Genomic DNA, 13,380 nt, shown 5'->3' with positions numbered 1-13,380 from the left:
CCCACAATTTTGCGTTCAAATAGTTGGTTTTTGTTTGTCCAATGCACTCTAAAAAAGGCTAGTGGAGTAGCCGAAACGTCAGTCGCTTGTTTGCTTAATAAACACCATTTTTTTCTTTCATAAGACCTGTGTGTGCATGGCTATTTTTGGACAGTTATCTCATTGTTTACACATTGCACCCAGGCATACTAAATTAATATAAGTGTTGTGCTGGCTCTCAGCAGTTTCCTATAAATATATATATATATATATACAGAAGAGGAGTAACACACTCATCTCTATCATTAGTGTCACCTCAACCCTTGAGAAGCAAATTTCAAGCTCTTCTATGAACCTGAAAACTAAAATGTGTTCCCTCAAAATAAAAAGGCATTGAAAGCTGATATTATAACAAGGCTGGTGGTGCCAACCAAATTGATCCAGTCTAATGAACATTTGACAGTGGCACTATAACAGGGAGGTTGGGCGGCAGTGCAGTATAAATTAGGAGCACTATATAGTAGCAAAATTCTGCTACTATCTATTAACATATATAATAGTTAATCTATACTTTATAATATATGCATATATTATATATATATATATATATATATTCATATTTGTATTTATATATATGGGTATGGTATCCGTTATCCGGAAACCTATTATTTAGAAATTAGGAATTACTGAAAGGCCGTCTCCCATAGACTCAATTTTATCCAAATAATCCACATTTTTTTTCACCTTTTTCTGTGTAATAATAAAACAGTACCTTGTACTTAATCCCAACTAAGATATAATTAATCCTTACTGGTAGCAAAACCAAAAAAAAAATGAATTATTTATTGTGTACATGATTCTCAGAAAGAAAGATCCATTATCCAGAAAGCCCCAGGTCTGGACATTCTGGATAATAGGTCCTATACATATATATATATAGGAGATATATGGTGCGCACACCATTTGCCCGGAAATCAAAGCCTGGGTTCCGGTCAAGAAAAATAGATATCGGGAGTCCCTGACGAAAGTCCCTGTGAGGAACTGAAACGTTGCTCAAATAAACCTCCACTTTTCTCCAAGCACACTTTGATGTAAAGTTGTCTGTGGTGTGCCATCAATCTTCTCCTGATACATATATATATAACATGGTTCCTTTATCAATCCTTTTCATTTCAGTATTGTGTGTGTGTAATTTGAGTTCCTGTACGTTCGAATATTACCCTCTTTGTCAGAGATTCATAAATATATATTTAAGATATTTTCATACTACATTTTATACACTTGTGTAATTTTTATTTTTTAATATTCTATTTTTTAAGCATCTTGACTTACTTTAGTCAGTCAGGGCAGGGGCAGCAATAGAGTCAGACAGTGTTACACAAATTGAAGAAATATAGTCCATATGGACTGAAAAGGCGACTGTCAAGTTTAGCCCTTTCATATGTTTCTCAGTAAGGCCATCTTCGGGGGGGAGGGGGTTCAGGGGGTACTCTAGTAGGGACCTCATGGCAGAGAAGCACTCCAAGTGATGTGTTTTTTTAAATAATTTAAATAATAGGCAAAATGCATTTTTATTTATTGTGTTCATGCTGAGAAAAAACCCAAGATGTAAAAGCAGTAAACTAAGCTTTCAAGTGTCCAATAGATTTCTAAGGAGCTCCCCTTTTTATTTTGGTAGTGATGTAGATATATAAACATAGAGTATCTGCTGTGGGTTCTGGGGTAAATGTTCTTAAGACTTGTGGCGTCAATATTAACACTCTGTATGCTGTGGCACAGTGCTGTATAGTTTGTGTGAATTTCTTCCTTTATTTTTGTTCCCAGATTTTACTGTTACGACTAGATATTTCTGTTAAAACAGTCCCCTGAACAGAGGTTGCACAGGAAAAGTAGCATGAGGGCTTTACAAAAAAGTCATTTTATGTATCTCCTTGATGACCCCAGCTATCAAATTTCTATTTTTTACTGCAAAGCATGTCTAGTATTATCAACCTTCTGGGAAATGAATATTTTTTTAGTTAAGTCAGTTGACTCTGATTAATGTGACATTGGGTAAAGTGCTCTGCCTCTTCAATCCTCTGAAAATGAGTTAGACTTAAACTTTTTGCCTTTTTGTGTGGGCTCCTCTTCCCCTGTCAGTATTCCAGCTACTGGAATATATCATTTACCACTTTAAGATGATACTGATAATAACACAGGCACAAATGTATATATTAGGTTGCTAAACTGAGCTTAGGTGCAAAAACATCTAAAGTCCTGTTCATTCAGCCATTTATTTCTAAATAATCAATTATGTACCCCATATTGTGAAATATGTTTAATTTTTAGTTCAAGCTACCCTTAACCAGGGCCCCTTTAAGATCCAGCCTGTGGTAAAGCGCATGAAATGAGTACTGATTGAAATATTACAAATATTTGGTGTATCAGGCATTGTCATAGTTTTAATATCTAGGACAGCAAAATCACCCCAAATATTATCACAGCTGACCTGTGGGCTCCGGCGACTTAGACCCACACCCATCTCCTGATCTCCCCCTCCCGAACCCAACTTAGAGAACAGGTGTGTACAGCAGTAAGGGGGTATCAGGAGGGGTTTTGCGGCAGCGCAGGGGGGCCCGGAGGGAGGGTTGGACCCTGTGTTGGAAGCCCCAGTGGGCCTCGGACCCTCCAGTACAACACTGTCCATGGTTTGGGAACCACTGCACTAGGGCAACTTGGAATACAGTTGATGGCATATAAAAAATAGATCAATATATAAACTGGACCACTGGAATGGATTACCTGTTCCTTCCAGAATTTTATAGCTTCCAGGACCAGACAGCAAAATCCTTTAAACCTTTAAACAGAGAAACCATTCCCTGTTTAGCAATATCTGTCTTGAAGAGTTCATCTCCTATTGGGGAGAAATTAAAGGCAAAACCCACCTTTTTACACATTTCTTTGGTCATTCTAACAATATACATATATATAATACACAAAAGCCATGGATATCTTGTAAATGATGTCCTTATAAATGGTGACTAGTGATGCCATCAGTTATAATTAGTTAGTAGTGGTGTCATTTTTGTCACATGACTCACTAAAACTTGTGTATTATAATAAATAAATTACCCCTTTTTGGAAAATATGAGGATATTGGTAGTAACCTCAGAGAGTTCCATGACCTGTATAAAAACAATTGGCCTTGGGCCTCGTGCTTTTATATGGTCATGAAACTCCTCGGTGACTTATAATATCCTTATATTTTACAATAGCTGGTACTTTATTCACTATATATATATATATATCCTTTTCCATCTTGGAAAAGATATAAAGAGTTACTGGGAAGGTTTGCAGATGAAAGGATAAATGAAATGGAATGCTGAAAATCTTGATTAAGCAATCGTAACAATTGTTGTGACTGGTTAATATTGCGGGGTCACTAAGCCCTCCCACCCCAGCAGTAAAAGGTTCATATCAGAGAGCATATATCTTTCACTGCACTACACAATTGAGCAACAGACCATCTAAGGAAGCCTTAATGGAGGTTCTGCTACTATTTCTGCTCTTGAGAGCTGCCTGTTCTGATGCAGATCCCTATAGACAGGACCACAAGGATGGTAAGGAATGCACATGGAAATTACCCTATCCTAAGCAGCTTTACTTACCCTTTTACCTTTCAATCATTAACTATCTATAGTTACTGTTTCCCAACCCAGTTCTCCAAATGGCTTTCAGACTTTTTTCTAACCATCTTAACCTATCCTTCTGTGTTATGTCTTACACAATCTGCAATGGGTTGTATATACCAAACCTTACTCTTATTTACACTCTTTTCAACCAGATTTTATTTACTAAACTCTTCTTTACATATAAGCAACTTTATCTAATGTGCAATACTCAAACTCCCACTCTATAACTATATAACCATATACAGTATATCTATCCTACAATACCCTTCCCTATTCTTCACTCTCTATTGAATTTTGCCTACAAAAGCAAACTTTTGTAGACTACAACATATACAGGACTAATTTATTACCAATTACATTTCATTGTGTCACATTAATGACTCTTTGGAGTAATTATATAAACAGCCTCTACAATGGGCAGTGTGCAATCACCACTCGCTTAAAGCAGACTTGATTCACGGACACTTTTTGGATGCGTTTAAAATTCTTCACATTCTTTATTTCTTCACATTTAAAAGATTATCAGCATTGGCACAGTGCATATAACACACCACTGACGCGTTTCGTGCCTTTACTAGCAGGCACTTCCTCATAGTATATCTTTTCAATTACAACATGCAACTTTATAGACACCCCACACCTTGACAGAAAAATCCTTAAAGGGATATTTCAAGGGGAATATGTTCAACTATACATATCTTCTATGTCTCAACATGTCGCCTTTTACTTTATATTTAAAAACAATTATTTAAAAAGTGTGCAATCACCAGACAATCAATTTAAACTAAAAATGTACCACATTTGTGAACTAGTGATTTTGTGCACCGCTGTGCTCTTCCTCAATGATCTGGGAATATATTAGGTAAAACACACTTTATTTATTCCAAATGTAAAATACACATACATATTAAAGAAGTGGACATAGCAGCAATATGTTAGGTGTAGCATCAATCCATTTGACATATTGCTTAGTGTCCAGTTGTTTTATATGTTTGTGTATTTTAAATTTGTAATAAATAAAGTGTGTTTTAGCTAATATATTCCCAGTAGTGAGACCCGCTGTTTAAGTAATTCTCAACTATACAGATTCTTCTCTTCTTAAATGTATTTTAACTTTACTTTGGGGGGTAGCTCCGAGTGAACTTTCCCTTAAAATATACTGGGTAACTATATAAATGTTGCACCTCTAGCTGCAGCTTTGGGATATTTTTTTCTTTTTTTTTCTTATGCGAATGGTTATGCACATGGTTTCAAGGGGATTCTGGAATCCTCTAGTGATTTTTTTTCTGCACCTTTCTATTTTTAATCACTGTAGCTGTAGATGGGACCCAAACTTACCTGCTATGATAAATTACCCCACCCAGCTTGAATAAAAAACTGTTCAACCATCTGGGTGTAAGAGTAAAATTCTGGGTTTTCATTTTTTATTTGTGTTTTTTTAGTTATTTTTATTGGGCAGCTCTACAGTTTGCAATTTTTGCTTTTTTTTTTAAACAAAATGCATTGAAGTTAGTGGTCATTTTTACTAAGTCACTGGACATTTTTTGACTTTTTTTAAGCAAAATGTGTTCTGACAGAATTTTTTTTTTTTTTAAAGTAGAATGCATTGGTCAGTGGGTGTTTTTTTCTTCATGTTTTTTTTTCAGCAAAATGCATTCATGTCAATGGGTATTCTTTCTTGGCTTTTTTGTTCAGCAGTGTTTTTCCACTGCAGTTTCACAAAACAGTCGAGCCCTAAATGTTCTATGCCGCTATCTGTTGTCACTGCAACACAAATATTTCCATTTAATCAATGAATACTAATTAAATAACCAGACTGAGCAACAAAACTTGTGGAAAATAAGATGGACCAGAGGTCACAGTTTTATTAAACATTTAGCATATTAAGTCCCCTCCACCAAATGTGGCCCAGTTGACATCACATGTAATTTTTTAAGAGCATCCACCAAGGAGGAGTCCAGAGCCCTTTGCCGTGCTCTCCCTGGTTTCTCTCTTCTCAGCGCGCCCCATGGTGGTCCATACTCCAGGCTTCCGCAAAAGCCTAACCGTATGATTACAGCCTGCTAGCCTGGGCATAGCCCCTACCCTCTGGCGCTTTCTCTGTCCTGCCGCATTCCACAAGGATGAGCCCAGAGCCCTTTGCCCTGGTCTCTCTGGTCTTTTCTCCACACGGTCCATACCACAGGTTTCCATGCAAGCCTGATCATATGATCAAAGCCTACTATCCTAGGCATAGCCTCCACACTATGGTGCTTTTTATATCTTGCCACATTCTGCTGCTTTGAGTTCTGATGTACCTTCAGCCCCTCCTGCTTGTGAACTCTGTCCTCTTGAAGATCTGAACCTGTAAAACCTAAGGGGTTTGGAGGGTGGGAAAAACACAAAAAACAAAAAGTAATCAGGCCCCTTCCCCCTCTACCTCACTTTATAAGCTTTAATCTCCTCCCCTCTCATACCTGCCTTGAGCCAAGGGGAGGGGCTTGAAAACAACCAACTAGAGAGACCACACCACCTCCCTCTGGCAGTCAGCAACTCCTAGCTCCAAGAACAATAGGTCTCATGGGCAGCCTTTGCAGCCTTCTTTACTAGCAGCTAAATGCAGAGTTTGCAGTAATTCCATGCCTGGCAAAAAATGTTACTTATTACTTAATGTTATCAAGTATTTTTTAGAAAAATATAGGTTTCATGGTTTTTTTTTTATATGTGACTTATTTTCTTTTACTGAGAGTAATACTTACTGTACTAGGACACTTGCATCCCAGGCATTGTTCTGCATCTCGTGCCAGATAAATAATCCAACACAAGGTGTAAAAGGGTGTATCAGTATTGGCTCACCAGTAATGAATCTCCATTATGTTGCTGCTACTTTTCTGGTAGCACAGAAAATGTAAAAAATAAAAAATTCTAGAAGGGCCTAAACAGCTTCCTATATTATTGGAGCCAACAGGCAAACCTTCTGTAGACAATGTCTTGTTTTTTTTATAGCAAGTTTGTTCACCATACGCCATGAACAACAAAACAAATGCCTCCAGTACGACAATAATCGAATCACAATGGCCAGCTGTTCTGCAGAAAATAAGGCCTCGTTATGGAAGTGGGTCTCCAACCATCGACTCTTCCACTTGCGCTCCCAGATGTGCCTTGGAATTGACCTCACAAGTCCACAGGATCCTTTAAAAATGGTTCCATGCAACTCACACTTAATGCTGTGGTGGAGATGCCATGATGGGTCTATATATGGGGCGTCAGAATACAGACTGACAGAAAAGGGTGGAACTGTGACTGCAAGCTTTTCAGCCACTGATTCATGGAGAAGGGATAACACTTTAGAAAACGTCTGTCATCATTTGTACCAAGGTATGTATCTAATTTTATGTTGTATTTATAAATTATTATTTGTTAATTTCCACTATTGTATGTGTATATCACTTTTCTCTTGTTTGTGAAATTCATAAAATATATTTATGAACAACTTTTTTTTGTTTCCTTTTTGGTTCCTTTGTTTAGAAATCATCACAAATAATCAAATCAAGACTATAATGTTGTAAGCTATGGGTTTTTAAATAGGGGAGGCTGAGTAGGCACAGAAAGCACGCCCACGGCACAGCTACTCTTTATAAATGTGTTATCAAATCCAGACTTGTCATGTGCCTTTGCCACAAGAGGTAGTCTTTACTGGAAAGGCTCTTGCTGCTTATTGCAAATGATGGCTCACTTATGAAACACAAGTACAAAAAACAGAATCATGAACAGAATTGTGTGCGCATTTAAATGTATTTGTCCAAAAAAGCAGTACAACATTCACAGCAAGATACAACTATGTGTCCTGTATTCTAAGAGCATAGAGAGCTGTGCCTGAGGGTGAACCCAGTGAGGAAGTATGAACAATAAGGTTTTCTCTAAAGTTATAAACCTATTTAAAGGTATAAACCTAAAAGTTAAATGGGGACAGGCTGACAATATAAAGGCACGGAAGGATAATGTAGTGGTGGGCTGATGATGCAAAGGGGCATGGCAATAAAACAAAGTGATGTGAAGGGGCAGATCATGGAAACAGATTCAAGAAAACTTGTACATGTAAGGTATGTTTAAACACCTGCCACTCACTGTTTATAACTTTTTAAAGTTTCTGAATTAAAATGGCAGCACTGTGAGCAGTATACAAAAAGCAAATACTTTCTAAAATAACAGCTCATGAGCACTCTGTTGGGGAAGAGCTTTAACTACCCTCTGGTAAATATAATCTGTGACAGAGTAATGTGCTGTATGACAATTTTGGCCATAAAGCACCCCACGACTGCTGCATTTCAGGAAATATGATGGAGGAGGAGATGAAAGGTATCATGTATGGTATGGTATGGTAATCATACATTATGACTATAAAATTAAATTACGGTATTGCCTTTAGGGATGCACCGAATCTACTATTTTGGATTCGAACCCCCGAATCCTTCACAAAAAATTTGTCCGAATACCGAACCGAATCCGAATCCTAATTTGCATATGCAAGTTAGGGGTGGGAAGGGGAAAAATTTTTACTTCCTTGTTTTGTAACAAAAAGTCATGTGATTTCCCTCCCATCCCTAATTTGCATATGCAAATTCGGATTCGGTTCGGCCTGGCAGAAGGATTCAGCCTAATCCAAATCCTTCTGAAAAAGGCCGAATCCTGGCTGAATCTCGAACCAAATCCTGAATTTGGTGCATCCCTAATTGCCTTTCAAAATGTGTTATCTTGTTTGTTTAGGTGAATGTAACTTGTAGCATTTTTGCTTTCTTTTTCAGAAATATATACTAACAAAGGAAACTCTGCTGGAAAGCCCTGTGAATTCCCCTTTCTCCAAAATGAAACCTGGCACCATGACTGTGTCAAGGAAGTGAATGGCACCCAAGAATGGTGTGCTACCACCAGTAATTACGATACAGATGGAAAATGGGGATATTGCTTGAAACCAGGCAAGTGTGACTCCAACTCTGTTTTTCCAGGGTATCAGTATATAAAACTCTTTAATGTTAATTTAAGGGCAGATGCAAGGTTTGCTTAGTAACTAGTCAGCCAGAAGCTTTAAACTAGAACGAAGATGACTCAACAAATAATTGAGATAGAAATTCTACACTTGATTTGATTCTACATGTCTAGCCATATTCTGTGAGTTACTAGACCATATATAAATACAATATATATGCTGCACATATGAAAATTAATTCAGAGTGCGAGAGTAGGGTAACAGAGAAGTAATTCTATTTATTGCAGGGAGCTGAAAGACAACAGGAACATTTTCTTAAACCTGCACATGGGAACTGGTGCATCATGTAAAAGTTCCTAAACTAATTAAATATATATACTTCTATACAAGATTCTGCAGGTGTACTTGTCTGTCTGCTGTAGCTCACTATAGGCTGTATGTGCTGGAGACAGTATAGAACTAGTTTGCAGTGGCATACAGTTTTCAATAAGTTTGTAAAACATTAGGCTATGGATTACTAACTGAAAGACAACAGGAACGTTCTCTTAGTCCTGTACATGGGAACTGGTGCATCATGTAAAAGTTCCTACCTTGGCTGTGCACATTAGTTCCCTATGCAGTAGCAGGAAGTGTTCCTGGAAAATACAGTCTTACAGAAAACAAAAAGCAAGGAAGTGCTGAACTGTTTTTTTTTTATTAGGGTAGTGCTTAACTTTGTACCTCTTACATATATATATTTTTTCTGTTGTACAAAAAGTAAATTGCCTACCTGCACTCAGTTTATAATTATAATTTATAATTAAAAAAGCATGGGTGGTGCATAGGGTTGCCACCTGTCTGGTTTTGACCCAGACAGCTCGGTATTTTAAACAAAACTTCCTGTCCAGTTTTCCAAATCAGGATTCCCCATGATTGACATGGTGATTGGCCAATCGCCATGTTATAACCCCCCCACCCACTGTGGCACAGCCCCATCCCCTCTGCAGCATGGCCCCACCCCTCCATGCCATGGCCCCACCCCCTGACTGGTCTCCAATGGGAGAAAATGTACCAACCATAGTGGTGCTTAAGGTGATGAAAGCAACATGAGAGCTTTAGCTTGTACAAACTGTTATTATACTGTCTACAGGACAAAAGCCTTTTACATTTTGTATACCTTCCAATATTTGGTATTTATGAGTTATATAACATTAGTTGTAGCTTTTTATGTCATAATCTGGTAATATAATTGTGTTTGAATTAAAGAGGTGGTTTACCTTTAAGCTAATTTTTAATATGTAATAGAATGGCCAATTCTAAGACATTTTTCAATTTATCTTCATTATTTATTTTTTAGTGTTTTTTTTTAAATTATTTGCATTTTTCTTCCGACTCTTTCCCACTTTCAAATGGAGGTCACTGACCTCATCTAAAAACAAACGTCTATAAAGCTACATATTTATGTTATAACTTCCTGTTATTACTCATCTTTCTATTCAGGCCTTCTCCTATTTTTATTCAAATCAATGCATGGTTGCTAGGATGATTTGGACACAAGAAACACAAATAATATAAAAAGAAAATCAATTACAAATTGACTCAAAATATCACTTCATACTAAAGGTTAAATAAAAGATGAACTCCTTTAATGTAATACCCTTTTTTTCATGTATTGGTTTACAGTAAGTGTCTGTCAGGACAGCTGGGTACAGAATGTAACGACTAAGAGGTGCTACCAGTTTAATATGGATTCCAGCCTGACATGGAAGGAAGCCTACATCTCCTGTAAGAACCAAGGTGCTGATTTACTGAGCATATCTAGCCCTGAAGAACTACAGGTTTTCACTGGTAAGTTACAGAATATTTTCTTTTAACAATTATATACATTTCCTGATAACATTTTCAAATTTTATTTTTTTTTCTTTGTCAGATAAGAAAGATGTTCCAGATTTTGTATGGATTGGACTGAACCATCTAGATACATCTGGGGGCTGGCAGTGGTCTGACAATACACCTCTGAGGTTCATTAATTGGGATCAAGGTAATATGGACAGGCTAAATATATATATATATATATATATATATATATATATTAATACAGACTTTTACCCTGTAATTTCCTTTATCATATGCAGACAGAGCCAGCTTTTCACTGCTGGATGATAAAGTCTGCGCTATACTGAATACAGACACTGGGCGAATGGAAAATATTCACTGTGAAAAATCTTTGCCGTATATATGCAAGAAAGACCTGAGGAACACAGAAAGTAAAGGTACAATATTTACATTACAAGAAATCAATACTCTACAGCCACAATGTTACCACAGAACAGCTGCATGCAGAACTGCTACTCCATTGCAAGTTACCAGTGATAATCTGTTGCTTGTATTTTAGGTGACTGGTACTATTCTGATACCCAGTGTGAGTCAGGGTGGATTCCATATAATGGGTTTTGTTATATGTTGCATTCACCGAGCAAGTGGAACAATGCTGAGCCGTCTTGCAAGAAGCAAGGAGCGGATCTTATCAGCATGCATTCCTTGGCAGATATAGAAATGGTGGTGACAACATTTCAGGACGGTATGTTCAGCATTGCACTGCCACATGAATGATCACTTTTGAGTATATTACAGAAGAAATACCAACTAACTCAACGATAAAACAGCCCCATGCTACGTTGGTTATTCATATTCACATGTTGTTCTGTGCTGTGATTACAAGAAGTTGCAGACCATGTTTCCCAGCATATACTGTATGACCCGCCTTGGCCCAGTGAACTTCTCTTTTACATATCCAGCTAGATAGGGGGTGCCAACTGGTACAACCTGTTACCTCCCATCTTGGTGTTATTTGACTGTCTCATTATTAGTGGAACCTGACCAAAACCCACAGGGATGCTATGTGATATTTCTTGTAACTTATACAACAGCCCGACCTGCTGCCAGGGGATCCTTAAATAGCAATTTCATATTTGCCAATGATGGTCTGGGTGGGCCTGTGTCTACAAGAACCGATACATAAAAGTATTTCTTATTTTTCAGAAAGTGAAGATATTTGGTCAGGGCTTAAAAATGAAGCTTCCCCAGTGTTCTTTGAATGGTCTGATGGGACAAAAACAGACTTTACTTACTGGGATCGTAATGAACCAACTACTATCTTCAACTCCATTACTCATTGTGTCTCTTTCTCAGGAAAGGTAATCAGCATGTCTCAAAAATGCATCTGTTTGCTACTTTGCACCAAAATGCATCTGTTTGCTACTTTGCACCAAAATGCATCTGTTTGCATAAAAGCTCAGTGTATACCATACTCCTAGGGGGCCCATTTACTTAGCTCGAGTGAAGGAATGGAATAAAAAAAAACTTCGAATTTCGAATGATTTTTTTGGCTACTTCGACCATCGAATTGGCTACTTCGACCTTCGACTACGACTTCGAATTGAATGATTCGAACTAAAAATCGTTTGACTATTCGACAATTCGATAGTCGAAGTACTGTCTCTTTAAAAAAAACTGCGACCCCTACTTCGCCACTTAAAACTTACCAAGGTGCCATGTTAGCCTATGGGGAAGGTTAGCCTATGGGGAAGTTCGATCAAACTATTTGCGGTAAATCCTTCGACTTCAATATTCGAAGTCGGAGGATATACATTCGGCAGTCAAATATCGAGGGTTAATTAACCCTCGATATTCGATCCTATGTAAATCTGCCTCCAAATATAAGCATATTACGGGGCACATTTACTAAGCTCGAGTGAAGGATTCGAAGTAAAAAACCTTCGAATTTTGAAGTATTTTTTTGGGTACTTCAACCATCGAATAGGCTACTACAACTTTCGACTATGACTTTGATTCGAACGATTCTAACTAAAAATCGTTCGACTATTCGACCATTCGATAGTCGAAGTACTGTCTCTTTAAAAAATACTTTGACTACATACTTTGCCAGTTTAAACCTACCGAGGTACAATGTTAGCCTATGGGGACCTTCCCCATCAGTTTTCTAAGGTTTTTTTGATCGAAGAAATTTGATCGTAGGATTTGCGGTAAATCATTTGAATTCATAGGATTTTACTTTGAGGGTCGAATTTGAGGGTTTATTAACCCTCGAAATTCGACTCTTAGTAAATGTGCCCCTACAAGTCACCTTAGAGTTCAGAGACCTATGTAAAATGGTTATGGAAGTCCTTGGTTACTTATGATATCCTCATAATTAACATTGAGGCGTCATTATCCTTTATATTGTAATTGGTAGGGATTAGTAGGGTACTTCAACCCTTGCTATGGCTCTACAATTTCTGCTGAACTACAACTCCTAGGATGCTTTGAGCCGATGCATATTCTACCCGAATACTGGGAGAAGGGATTCGAACATTATTTTTCCGTACCAATACGGCAATGAAAGTGTTAAGTAGGAAATGCACAGTGGTTACATTACATTTGTTTGCCTCCAATAGTCTGGACGCTGGCACGTTAAATCCTGTAAAGAAGAATTCAAATATATCTGTAAGAAAAAGGGTGAGATTAATGACACCAAAACTGACAAGGGATGCCAAAATGATACAGTAAGTTTCTAGGTTATTATTCTTTCACTTGAATACTTTGGTTGTTTGTTTTTAAGGATTTGCAAGATGATATCTTTCCTGCTTTCACAATTGTGTCACTGATATAACGCTCGCCCATTCTGCATTGCCCAGATCATCCCTAACTTCCTACTACACCATTGCTCCTTATAAGAAGTCAGTAAAGAGTATTGCATAACATTCAAGTAACATTTGTATGGGG

At 37.5% G+C, this 13,380-nt stretch overlaps 1 protein-coding gene across 1 annotated transcript in view; it reads left to right on the top strand.

Moving 5' to 3' along the window:
- Positions 1 to 3,497: 3,497 nt before the first annotated feature.
- The window catches only part of LOC108701843 (lymphocyte antigen 75), a 38,283-nt gene continuing 28,400 nt past the window's right edge, over positions 3,498 to 13,380 (top strand). Inside the window, exons 1-10 of the mRNA XM_041576282.1 lie at positions 3,498 to 3,578; positions 6,636 to 7,028; positions 7,938 to 8,005; positions 8,410 to 8,609; positions 10,283 to 10,443; positions 10,526 to 10,636; positions 10,731 to 10,868; positions 10,991 to 11,176; positions 11,638 to 11,792; positions 13,053 to 13,160. Coding sequence (XP_041432216.1) covers positions 3,500 to 3,578; positions 6,636 to 7,028; positions 7,938 to 8,005; positions 8,410 to 8,609; positions 10,283 to 10,443; positions 10,526 to 10,636; positions 10,731 to 10,868; positions 10,991 to 11,176; positions 11,638 to 11,792; positions 13,053 to 13,160 — 1,599 coding nt within the window. The 5' untranslated portion in view covers positions 3,498 to 3,499. The remainder of the gene's footprint in view (positions 3,579 to 6,635; positions 7,029 to 7,937; positions 8,006 to 8,409; positions 8,610 to 10,282; positions 10,444 to 10,525; positions 10,637 to 10,730; positions 10,869 to 10,990; positions 11,177 to 11,637; positions 11,793 to 13,052; positions 13,161 to 13,380) is intronic.

This window comes from Xenopus laevis, chromosome 9_10L (genome assembly GCF_017654675.1).
Source record: "Xenopus laevis strain J_2021 chromosome 9_10L, Xenopus_laevis_v10.1, whole genome shotgun sequence".
NCBI lineage: Eukaryota > Metazoa > Chordata > Amphibia > Anura > Pipidae > Xenopus > Xenopus laevis.
The sequence above is the reverse complement of the archived record's forward strand: the minus strand, read 5'-3'. Positions and strand labels throughout refer to the sequence as shown.